Source organism: Bombus terrestris, chromosome 3 (genome assembly GCF_910591885.1).
Source record: "Bombus terrestris chromosome 3, iyBomTerr1.2, whole genome shotgun sequence".
In the NCBI taxonomy this organism is placed as follows: domain Eukaryota; kingdom Metazoa; phylum Arthropoda; class Insecta; order Hymenoptera; family Apidae; genus Bombus; species Bombus terrestris.
In genome coordinates this window covers 18,331,872-18,345,144 of record NC_063271.1, presented here as the reverse complement: position 1 = coordinate 18,345,144, position 13,273 = coordinate 18,331,872, and the positions used below count along the sequence as shown (strand labels likewise).

The 13,273-nt window shown below is 42.8% G+C and overlaps 1 protein-coding gene across 1 annotated transcript; it reads left to right on the top strand.

Moving 5' to 3' along the window:
- The first annotated feature begins 11,500 nt into the window (after window positions 1-11,500).
- On the top strand, window positions 11,501-13,093 carry LOC105666860 (peroxisome biogenesis factor 2). The gene has a single exon (XM_020867917.2). It carries the CDS (start codon window positions 12,032-12,034, stop codon window positions 12,902-12,904), a length of 873 nt encoding a protein of 290 aa, XP_020723576.1. The 5' UTR covers window positions 11,501-12,031; the 3' UTR covers window positions 12,905-13,093.
- Window positions 13,094-13,273: the final 180 nt, after the last annotated feature.

Genomic DNA, 13,273 nt, shown 5'->3' with positions numbered 1-13,273 from the left:
AAAGAAGGAATAGATAAATTATAATTTCAATTTACGCAGGATGTATCTGTATCCGTATTGCGTATTATTTATATCTGTAGAATATACCGACAAAGTTTAACTGGGAAAACCTGAAACCTTCTATATACATTCACAAACACCAGTTGCCGAGAGCGACTGTATCACCAAATACCGTCGTTTCGACGCAGACCTTATTTATTACTGTAACTGTATACAATGGTTAACGATTCCTAACGTTCCTATGCGCTTATTCTTCGAGACACAGACGTAGGGAATACCGATGCATTATTTTCATCTATAGAGCTGATGAACAAATAACGTCGATTATCCTATTGTTAAAGTGGTCATCGCTTCTTAAGAAAACTCTACATCTCTCTGTGACATTGGCTTCGAGAAGTTCAGTTATAGGGTAACACTGCTAGCGTGCGGATCTGAACTAGCTCAAACTGTATTCATACTTGTAACTTCACTTCTCTATTAAATATGTTTTTCTACCTTACAATTTATCTACGCGTTTCTCTCTTTATACATCGAATAACCCCAACACCTATGACTTTCAAAACGTCTCCAGATGACGGATGACGAGTTGTTCGCATTGGTTTGATAGGAGTAACGTCAGAAATATGAAAGAAACCATAAACCCTCGTTTTCCTGTGAAACGTGAATTCTGTTCTCGCGTTAACTGCATGTCTATCTTGTAACTATACTAGAGTCATATCGCGTTATTCGCGATTCTTCTTGTTATGTCATCGTATGCTTTGTTAACTGACAAACACCTTTAGCGTCGTCCCAACCGCAATCCTTAACATGATATTCCTTCGCGTAATACTCGGTACTCGTTCGTAGTTGATTGTAATCGGTACATCGTCAAAGATGTATACACGATGCAATCACACTGACGCAAGTATATTTGTTAACATGGAATGTATACATCTTCGTTCAAGCGTGAATTTAATTCGAAAGGAAAGAATGATGGAAGAAAAGAAGTCGCTAACAAGAAACAAGGGAAAGAAGAAAGACGAGGGAATTGCCAGCTCGAGAAAGCAAGGCGAGGGTAGGAGTCAAAATCGATAAAGCAAGATGGCGGCATATAGTACTGCAGAGTACCGCAGCCTAGCTACCACGAGATTATCCTCTGTTACTACTCCTACTACCTACCCACTTACCCACCTACCTACCTACCCATCAACCTACCTACCTACCTGCCTACCTACCTACCTACCTTTCTACCTATCTACTTAGGCTATCTGGTCACAGGTAGGTGCTAGCAGTTTCAACGCAATCAGGAAACCATACTTAGGTACCACACTTAAGCGTAGGAATTCGTTTAAATCCGTACGAGGGATTGAAGGTTCTAAGGCGACTGACTTTTTAATTAATGAAACAGATTGTGCAATCAAAAATGCATAAATCGTTGTTATAGTTGTAGCGCCACCATTAGATAAATCGCGCGACATTCACTAACTATGCTACTGTGCTACGTATCCGACACCAGTGATCGAGTCGTAGTAGCGATCAGACCTTACACCTTCGCTTTACGTTGCATGAGTAATGATAGGTAACCAAACGTTAAGCAAATGTAGAAGTTTTAGAATAGTTTTTACATTCCTGGAAAAGAATAAATATACAAACAAGAATCGCTAGTTGTTGATACATGCCTCTCAATTTTATGATGATAACGATTCACCATTAACTTCCCACTTGTTACTTTCAGATCAAAGATCTATGTCAAAATATCTATAGTTTCAAGTTAAAAAGAAAAAAGAATCAAAATCCGACAGAAGGAAGAAGGCCGCGCAGTCGTGCTTAGTTCTCAACGAGATTTACCGGCATCTTTTGCACAAACTCGCTAATTGACTCGCTAGTTACTTTTTTTCTTCTTCCTATTCAATTCCTTCTATTTTCTACTCTTTTCGTAGTTCAATCATTCTGCGCGTTGAATTTCTCCATTGGTTATTTTTTTTTTTTTTTGGCATTTCCTTGTTTTTTTTTTGGTAGAATTTGAAGCAACGATCGCTTCAAAGGATTTTGCATTGACTCGCGTTACTTTTCATTCCAGGACATATTTACCTCGCTATTAGCAGCAGTATGTTAACGAAACCAAGTATATTCGGAAAAGAGGCTTCATGTACCATAAAAGTATATTGTAATACTTGCTTTCGTTATCGAACTAAATGGAGAGAAGTTATCAACGCTGATATTTTCCATTTCTCTAACTTCCACTTCCGTCCTTATCTTTCGACGAGCATAATAACTATGATAATGCATTGCATTCCAAACATTTCTGACGAAAAACGAAGCGGGTAAATCCGTGAAAGGAAAAGAATATGACTGATTTAATGCATCGTTCGATCGAGCCAAAGCAAAGCTCGAAAGTCGGTGACTCTTCCCGATGAAAATAACCGTAACTTCTTGCTAGACGAATGCGTTCGGTCACGCGATAGAATCCGAGTATTAAAGCTGAACTATCCTGTTAGTTTCACACGATATTTACACACTTCTTATTCGAGGTTTGTGAGAACAGAAATGCAGCAAAGAAGACAATCGTTTTCCATCGTGTTGGGAAGCAAACAGCGGCAAATTGTGGCGAAGTGTCGCGAAATTAAAAGAGGAATAATCAGCGCATTGCATGTCGGTACGTGTTGACGCACTCCTCTTCGTAAGTATTATGAACATGAACACCTATTGATTTCGTACGAAATGCGATATTCAATCTGCAGTATCAAGAAGACGATTGATCAATTAGAATTTTGTATTCGTTCAAAGTAACGATTATATATATGTAAGATCGTAAATCTTGGGATAATTCAGAGATCGATTCTGTAGTCTGAAAATCGAGTTTTTTATTATAAAGTAATAGATAAAATACAAAAATAAACAACAATTAATATCCGTCTATAACAATAAATAACAATAATTATATAAACGGGAAATAACAAGTTTTTGGTACAATGTTTACCCGAAAATCGAGAATCGATTTTCAACGTCCTGAGTTACCGATCTTCCTTCTTCAGTCCTTAAAATCTTAAATAACTATTCTGTAACCTTGTCTGTCTCTAATGTAACTCTCTGTCCGTCCGTATAGGAAAATGCGTGCTTCTCAAAATGGTTGTCCGTAAAACAAAAGAAGATCGCTCTATCCGTGAAACAAAACCTGTCGTGCTACCCGTAAAACAAAAAGAATCCCTATCCCACATGAACTCTAGGGAGTTTACATATATATATCGCGAGCCCAAATATTTCAATTTTGAATTACATCGGCTTATACTATGCGGTGAGGACAATGTCCGGGACGTGAAAAGCGTGAGAGGATGCGACATGTGAAGGTCGCACAACCCGAAAATCCATATCCATTACGTTTACTGAGAATCACGCTTGCGCGATTTCGCTCCGGTATCGAAGAAAACACGACTAACGACCCATCCTCGGTACGATACACTTTCCAACGATTAGTAAAATCATTACTTTACGTTAACGGAACGCACGAAGGAAGTTCCTTTACCGTTCTTACGTTATTACAAGCTCGTCGTATTCATTCCTATCTTTTCGCTACGTTTTTCTCAGTTTCGCGCGAGGAAAATTCATTTTACATGCGCTTTCCATAGCTAACTCTCGGTGACTAACTTTTTCCTTGCCGCACCACCACCATTGCGTCCGCAAATCAGAAAAAATGTCCCTATTCTGAATGAGCCAGACTTTGACTTTTACGATATATCGACATGATAGAGGGCGGAGAACAAGCTACGTCCAACTTAACACGTCAACGATTTTCCAAGATATAAAAAGGGGATTAGGAGCACTCACCTATTCAGGAAGCTACGAGAAGTTCCATATCCCTCGCAAGTGATCTCTGTAATAAAAAAGTCAAGGCGAAACAATATAATTAACGAGATACTCGAGAAGCAGAAGCGATGAAATCGTATAATTGTGGCAGGGGTAAGGCGCGAAAAAAAACGGAAGGGGATACGATGAATCGGTTTCTCCGGTGCGCTGCACAGTACAGCCAACAAAAAAAAAGGTACTTGAAGGCTTCGTCACCCTCGGTAGAAGTATATCGAGCGAAGATTCCCGTTTGTTTTCTGACTGGCAGGATTTACTCAGCGTACATCCCTCCGATGCATCCCCGCGAACAACGGGGGATGTTGTTTTCGCGAGTGCAGTTTTCTTCGGTCTCCGTTAGGGAAGATTCCAACGAACTACTCCATAGGGAGAGAAGTGGTTCGGGAGGGTCATTCCCGCACCTATTTCGCTTTCTCCTTCGTGCTCTGTCCACCGGTGTCATCCCGATGCGTCCTCTCTAATTGAAACCGATATACTACGTTCACGCATCGAGTCTCCACGGATTAAATTCTTCCGGGACTTCAAGATCCAACAAATCACTGATTCTTCTTTGCTTCTTGCATCTTTTCTCGAATATATATGTACTAACGTAAATCCTTGGGGTAAATAAGACGATAAATTCTGGAAAATCGAGTTTAATCGAATACAATAACAATTAATAACAAATCTACTACAAATTTTAGCTGGAAAAGCGAGAATCGTTTTTCTCTCGTGATCTAACCTATTGAGTAAAATGGCTGCCGGTAAAACAAAGCAAAAGTAAAATATATCGGTTGGCGGGTAGTTTGAATTCTATAGATTTTACATATATATACAATATATTGTAACTTCAATGGTCGAGCTATATGTCCTTCAACTCATTACGGATTAACGTTACGTTAACGCAACACTTTGTTTGTAACTTTCTTTCAGTCAACTTATACAATATTATTGAGCTGTATGGAGAAAACTGGAAAAAATCACTAAACTGTATAATTGTCACTTTTAATTCTACAAGCAGTATCTTTCCATCTATAAATCTCTCCGGAACGGAGGAGATCGAGAGTACGCGTGTTTCGAGAAATTCAGCTGCATCGGTTTTAACTAGAACATCGCCAACTGTGACGTTTCGATAAAATTAATATAAGCAGCCATAATTACAGGAAATAGCAGCGCCGCTGGTTTCCTCCGGTCGTCAACGAGTTAATTGCTTTACGTTTTAAAATCATCTGCACTAAAATTCAAGTGCTCCGATATCGTGTTTAATGCGGGTATCAGCGAAATTTTGAGGAAAAGCGCACGTAGATATCGGTCAATCGTGCTCCGACCTAAAGAGGCACGCCTTGATTGTGCAACGTCGAGACAAGGAATGGACTGCTCCAGTCCGCTATAATTATTTAGATTGCCGAGTACATCAAGGGCTCTTCCGCTGGTGCCTCGTGTGCGTACGGATCTACCAACTTATCAGTTGCTAGCGCACATTTGTATTTCGAGACACGACAATTACCAACAACCAATTGTACTGTAATACAGATATATGAAAATAAAAGGCATTTTGTTCGCTTACATAACGTTAAAATTGTAGATTAACCACGAGGATCACTAACGTTATGAATTTATTAGCGTCAAAGTTTACTGGTTGGTAGGACGTAACTGCGACGCAATTGGAATTTGCGAGCTTGTTGCGAAACTAGGAGCAAAAGGAACGATCGTTTTAAAAAACGAGCAACAACTTTCGCAAAGTTAACTACTCGAAAGTTTAGATCCGTGCTGCGGTTCGATTGGTTCCGCTTTGACGAATCAAATACAACCATATCGGCTCGAAATACGTCGAAGATGCCCCCTTTCCGCATAAGGAGTCCGATTAAATTTTAATGAGAACTTCGGCACCGATCGCCGATTCGAAACGAATAAATAAAAGTAGCGGGTTTTTCTGGGAAAAACCGCGGAGAATCCTCGGCGACGTATCGTTAAAGTTTTCAACGCGATACCGACACGCGGCAAGAATTTCTAACAGGTCGAAATTCGTATTAGCAATTCCGATCACAAGCTTGCGCCTAGCACCGCGCTCTTGCTTCGTAAATCGACAAATTTCGTTGGACGGGTTTGTCGTATGAATAATGATCAAACCGCGATGAAAGATGTCTTTTTAAGGTTAATAGACACAGATATTCCAATTATACGGTTCTTAATCCTTTCAAGTTCTTCACGAAAGTAGAAATCGATTAATAATATGGAAACTTTCCTCACAACTGAAAAAAGAGACTTCTCAAGTAAAATAAACGAGTTTCGTTACAGCGAACATTACGAAATATTTAAGTCGAATTGCACGAGAGATAGACACGAAAATGGTGAATGGGTTTAGGTTCAAACGTGCGTCGGCGAAACATAGCCAACCTGTACAGTTCGCAATCACTTAACGAGCACTTTGCTTAATCAGAGATTTAAGATGCACGATACTTAGGCTTCCCTCTGGCAGAGCAGAATACGCGAAGCAGCAAGGCCGTCAGAAAGCATTTAATTTCCGGTGGATGATCAGAATAGGAAAAAAGCGAGGGCAAACGTGAATTTATTCGAGGTGCAAAACATCCTTTGCTTAATTAGATTCAACGTATAAGAGAAAGCTCGTCATCGACGAATTAGATAAAAAATTTCAGGAAAAGGTACATCCGCTTTTATCTTCAAAACATGACTTCAATTAATTTATCTCAATCGCTTGAGACACTGCGCGAGACATGCAGATATTAGAGGAAAAAGCTACATGTTATGTTGCTGAATAAGTTCTGCCCACCAGAGCAAATCTCCTACAAATTACATTTTCAGACACCCCCTTAATACGTAGGTATTGAGTTACTACGCTTGTTTCATAGAAATTTTCCTATTCAGATATTATTAGAAAAGGTCCTCTAACTATCGTTTAGCCCCATAATTATTTAAATAATGTTATATTCGAATCATCGGAATGCGATAAATTTTACGAATACGAGGATAGCTGGGTTAAAAGCGTTATTCTAATCTTTGTCAGACATTTAAAAGGGTTGGCATTTAGCGATTGAAGCCTAACTCGTAACAAAACTAACTTCTTACTTCTCCTATTTCGAGACACAATCGAATTGGGACTAATGGCATTAGCGAGATTGGCGAGTTCTTTGAAACTCGCGTAACTGAGCTACCCCTTCACAGATGGCACCCAGTTTGCTATAACTTTCGTGCTACGACATCGGTAAAGAAGATGCCCCAGGACAAGCAACTCTAAAGTTCCTCTGTGAAAACCGACATCGCTCGAGCGGCAAACAATTTTTCAAATCGATCGTCGGAAAATATCATGATAATATCCTGCGTAGCATTATGTTTTCGTTATGTAACAAGCAGAAAATGATAATTTCAATGAAAACACTTTGTTTTTCGCTGACAATGACACGGGTAGAAGAGAGAAGAAATATGAGGAAGAAACAAGATACGGGATAACGGAAAAGGAAAGAGAAGAAACAGATGGAATTTCGACTTCGATCAACTTCTTTCGAATGTAAGTAAAGTAAGTAAATATCGAAGAAAAGAAAATATGGCTAAAAGAACCGTGGGACCAACGGTACAACGGAAAGAAACGAAGAGGAAGGAAGAGAAGGAAAGCAAAGAGAAGCGAAGAGAAGAGAAGAAAGGAGCGGAGATGCGGACGCGTGCGGATTCGTTCGGTGGACTAGAGGGTGAATACCGTTGGCAAGAGCGAAGGTAGGTGCGGAGGTGAAAGTAGCAGCGCTAGAGCGACAGCAGAGCGGCGAATCGGAGGGTGAAGGTGGGTCGACCGAGAGAACGACGGAGCGGTAGACCGGCAGAACGGCAACCAGAGCGGGAGAACGAGAAAGCGAGAGGGTTCAGAACGGTGGATGACGATGGTCGGGGGTGAGGAAGGAAGGGAAATGGCAACGACGATCAATACTTCGCCACGCCTCGCGCCACCACCTACTCTGTCGGAGCGAAGCCCGACTTTTCCGACCATTTCGTCTCTCGGTCAAGAATGGAAACCATCCTGGATATGTCTTGCTGCTCGTGACGCTATGGTTTTTCAAAGTTCTCCGCAATTCGGATACATTGATCGCGCGCCTTCTACGAACAAGAGTTTAGTCCCTTCGGTCGATCGCGCGCCCTTTCGCCACTGTCCCAGCTCGCAAGCTACGAACTACCGAAACACCCACCTTCCGACAGTCTATCGTTTACAGTTTACACGTTCTCTAGTCAACCGTCTACCCTAACCGATACTTCATCGTCATATTTTTTGGAAAATCACCAACTGGTTGCAACGAAGTTACTTTTCTCGTTTGTTCCAAGAGAATATGAAATTGGGACAAACGATCACATATGTGACGAAACGGTTAGGAAGTGGCTAGGTACACATGACCTCGTTCCACGGGGTCACGATACGGGGGTGTGCGAAAACACGAGATGGCAGCACGCTACGGTGAAATAAGAACTTTTTACTATCCTTGATAGCTTTTATTTTCGTTACGCTCTGCGCTTAATTTATGTAATCTTGTGAACTTTAACCATGAGATCGATGCATTCGAGTAAATTAAACAAAACTTACGAGTACTTGCTTCGACTTTCGAGAATCGGCGAACGAACAAGGACTGTCTTACGATCGAGCATAATACCTGTCAAGATTCGTCTGCGAACGATTGCTATAACGAGTAGGCAACACGATATGTCTGCCGATAATTCATCTTCTTCGGAACCTCGTCTAGGGCTTTAAACGAAAATCGTAAATTTTACGAAAATAGCAATGTGCCAACGCAAGTAACATGCTAACGCGAAATAATATTATTTCGGACAATGGACTGATAACATGGTTCGAAAAAGAGACAAAGCGAGAAGCAAGTATGACTTACCCCTGACAAGGATTTTACGGCACCGAAATTCGATTTGGAATACGAAGCAGTTCACAATTCGCGACTAATTCGATTTTCTAAACTGAACAACGAACCAAATAGAAAGATATCGAGAGAGTTGGAAAATTCTCGTACTGGAGAAAATGTATAATAAACTAAAAGCTAGTACCTACAAGTCGATGAATCGTTATTGTTTAAATCGAATCACAGCAACGTGCAAAGCAACGGTAAGCGGATTTAGATATATCGATAAATAACTACGGCAAGCGGAAAGCAACAATGATGAAAATTGTACAAGAATGAATATTCCACGCCAACGATCTGCGGTTCGCAAAATTAAGGTCATAGCCAAGACCGTGGCAACGGAAGAACGAAAATATCGTTAATTTCGACTCGACGATATCAAATACGAATATCGACATCAATAAAGAAACCGGTGACGTAGAACGTATCTGATTTATAACATCAAAATTGAGTCCAAAGAATGCATCGATTACGCTGAACGCGTGTCGCGTATGAAAATCACCCGCGTGACCGATCAACACTGTAACCCACAGCGACAATTCGCTATCGTACTCTGAAAACTGACTAATTTTCTCCATTAACCACCGATGGTAGAAAGTTTAGCAAAACCTCGAAGGGCACGATAGGCAATTTATTCTATCGAAAAAGGAAATACATAAAATGTACGTGTAAACACAGGTTTGGGTAGCTGCCATCCAATCCATTGTCGCCCCCTCCCCCCACAATCGAGTCCCAAGTATTCTTTGTAATAAACGAACGAATCGAAGCAAGAAAACCCGAATACGCACGCCGCTCCAAAATTTTTACACGCCACGCCCACCTTCTACCGAAACCATTCACGCGATGCACGATATTTCGATAAATTGACCATTGCTTGCGTTTGCAAACACGATGTAAGAATACATCGATGAGAAAGGTATATCACGTTTCTTTGGGGTAAAAGGGCGAAGATACGATCGGTCCGAATTTAATGTCAGAAAACGCGTGGCGCGCTGTATCGTGCGTAAGCAAGCTACGTTTACGCGTGCTTTATCATCGAAGGGTCGTGATTGTGGTACACCAGCGGCGATAGTTTTGTTATGATATATGGAAATCTTGGATGTAAGAATAAACGTAAGAATAAACGTAGGAATAAACGTAAAAAAAAGCGAAAGAACCAGCTCAGTACCGCGTGATTCCGAAGTCGAAACGTGTAACACGCGGGTACTATTCGTCGATAAAAAAGTTCGTAAGTATGATACCCAGATTAAATTCGAAAAGACACCAAAAAATCACGATACGACGTCGAGAAGACATGTTTCGCGTGTCCAGATGCAAAATATAATATACTTTCGAACACAAACAGGGGATCGAATAAGTTCGATATAAAAAGCTCGATTCCGTTCGTTTGAAGAAACGATCCGGGGCGGAACGAACATCGTCACGTCGCGTCGTTGCATTACGTTCGATGTTGCGATCGGTGGTTGCAAGCAAGTGGCCAACACGAAAATAACGCGTGCAACTGCGCTACTAATGCGCTTTAAGGCAATGTGCTCGCAACGGGAACACCATAAGAGGTTACGGTTTGTCGAATTAATTTGGCTTCTTCCCTCTAAACGACAACGAGGAGAGGAACGAACATGGAAGACAGAAATCAAGGAAAACGCGAGAGCTGAATCGCGATGCACAGGAAGGAAAACCGAACGCGCTCGCGCGCTTATGCTTTTTGTGCCTGTGTGTGTGTGGGTACATGTGTGTATTAAGTGCGTGCGTGCGTGCGTGCGTGCGAGCGAAAGAGCGAGCGAGCGAACGAGAGAGGGGGGGGAGAGAGAATAAAAGGGAGAAGGAGGGAAAAAGAGGAGGGAGAAAGGGAGCGGAAGGGAGAAGGAGCCCGAAGAGATCGGAGGGTCGGATCGGAGGTTAACCTGTCAGTTGACGAATCGATGGTTCGAGCGAAGGTGATGAGTTGCAGAGTGACGACGAGTGAAAGCGAAAAAACCGGACATTATATAATAATTGGAAATACTCACCTTTGCTGGTGGATGCGTGGCAGCCAAGCACACTAGTGCCAATCGGCGACCGCCGCTAATCGCTGCGAGTTCACCGAGTTCACCGTCTGCCGCACTAAAAAACCTTAGAATTTATCACGAAAACATGATCGGGTAACTTTCATAGGACGGGCGAGGAAGGAGCTCACTCTCGAAGCACCAACACTCGATGACGTCATTCCACTAGCGGCAACATGGAGCCCAAAACGCGATAGGACGCGGGCTCGAGAGACTCGAGTTAGGTCGCGCTCGCTTCGAGCTGTCCCTCGAGCTAACCTCAAACCGCTCGGCCGTTACTCGCGAATACGCGAACCCTTCGATCACCACCGGCTGACAACGACCGACTCTCCCGTGCACCGACACCGACACCGACACCGACACCGACACCGACACCGACACCGACACCGACACCGCACCGACACCTCTCCTTTCTTTTCTCTTCTCTCTTCTCTTTCCCTCCTCTTTTTCTTTTCCTCTCTTTCTCGCTTTCTCTCGATGCTCCGCGCTGCGAGGCACACCACCGTCCGCGACTAGAATTCACTTCGGTCCGCTCCTTTTTCCACGTGATTTCCGAGAGGCCGCTAACAGAGGGCAGTCGCGTGCGCGCCCCCCACAACCGCGATTCCTTCACTGCGGGAAACCAGAGATTCGAAATCGAAGCTGCGCGTCGCGCTACCTCCTTCGCTTTTCCAACAGAGGACGTTGTCGGGCGACCGAATGGACCCGATGGGTCGGTCGTGCCGCGTCGTCGTGAGTCGTCACCAATCGTGTCGGGTCGTTTTTCCTCGCGTCCCGTCGTGTTGCGCCGCTTCGACAACGCCACCGTCGCCTACTTTTCCTAACCTCGCTTTCTATCGTATGCGGCGACTCATTTCTTCTTCGCGCACACGGCACCAGTTTGTCCTATGATTCGCAATTCTCGTATCTTTTGATATCGTTCGAACACGATTCTTCAGCTCGCATTTGTGTTCGCATTAGCGTTCGCGTTCACTCGTGCTTGTATCGTATCTTTTTCGAGAAACCTCCGAATCTCTGTAATCGCCGACCAAACGAAACGTTCGACACGACTGGCCCGTGCAGATCGACTCGTTCGCCCACTTTGCTCTGTGAACGCGCGCGCGCACGCGGCTACGCGATCGCGCCACGACCAAAATAATCGCTTCCTCGATCGACCGTCGACCACGACCTTGCGCCATTCCGTCGCGCGACGCACCGCGTTCGGACTCGTTGTCTCATTCCCTCCGTCTCGCCGAAACCTACGATCAATCACCTGTGGAGATGCCGACATCACCTTACGTCTCTCGAATCAATCAGATCGATGCGGTGCAATTAGACGAGGAAATCTACAAAGTGCTTAGGAATCAAGCCAGGGAAATCGGCAAGTATCAACAGATAGAGAAGATCGATCGATGGCAACCCGAGATCGACGCGCTCCTCAAATTTTTCATATGGAATTTCTCGCTGCGCCACGGAAAATCGACATTTGGTCAACAACTGCTCAATTTGCATTACGAAAACATTACAAGCGCAAAGTCCATTCTCTATATGCTTTCAACGATCGGCCCGGCGTATGTACGAGATAAAGTCGTCGATAGTGGCGCGAATCGTCGTTTCACCAATTTACTCGATCGTGTCGCGAACGTCTTGAAGCTCCTCGAGTTTATAAACTTGTTAATCTTTATGCATCGTGGGACGCAGCCTCGTGTCGTTGAATATATACTCGGAATCGCGAGTTCTTCCACAACTGTTCACAAACCGAGAAACATCGGCTACTCGTACATGACCAGGGAACTGCTATGGCACGGTTTGATGGAATTGTTTACTACCAGCTTGCCCATGATCAATTTCCATTACTTAAAGCACACGATGAAGAAACTATTCACGCGGTCAAAGGCCGTCGACTTACAACGCATATTTCCGACCATGAACTTGTCCACCAAGTGCGCCTATTGCGCCGATACACCGATTCTACCGGTACACGCTGGCTGTCAGCATATTTTTTGCTACTACTGTTTGAACGCTCACTTCACCGTGATGGTCGAGTTTCAGTGTCCCGAGTGTAGCACGCGACTCTACGCTACTAATATGAAAACGTACGAAGCTAGTTCCTCGACCTCGAGCAAACGAGAAATGTCGAGCACGGCATTTTAACGTTCTCCGTCTTATACCAATAAACAAACATTTTGTACATACAGATATATATATGTATACATATACATATACATATATATATATATATACATATATTTATATTTATACATACAATTGTACATGCATTGTGTTTTATTTCTTTCTTTTTTATTAAAAATACCAATACAAAATTCTCTCTATCTGCTTTCATACAACGTTACGATTTATTCGGTGTTTCCTTAGAAACGAAACGATGATGGATCTGGTATATGATATACTCCTTGCTTATCGGAATAACTGGATTACCGTATAAAAATATCATGCCGCCATATCGTAAAATGTTTTCCGTTTCGTATATTCGCGGCAATATGCGTTACATAGATTGGTCGT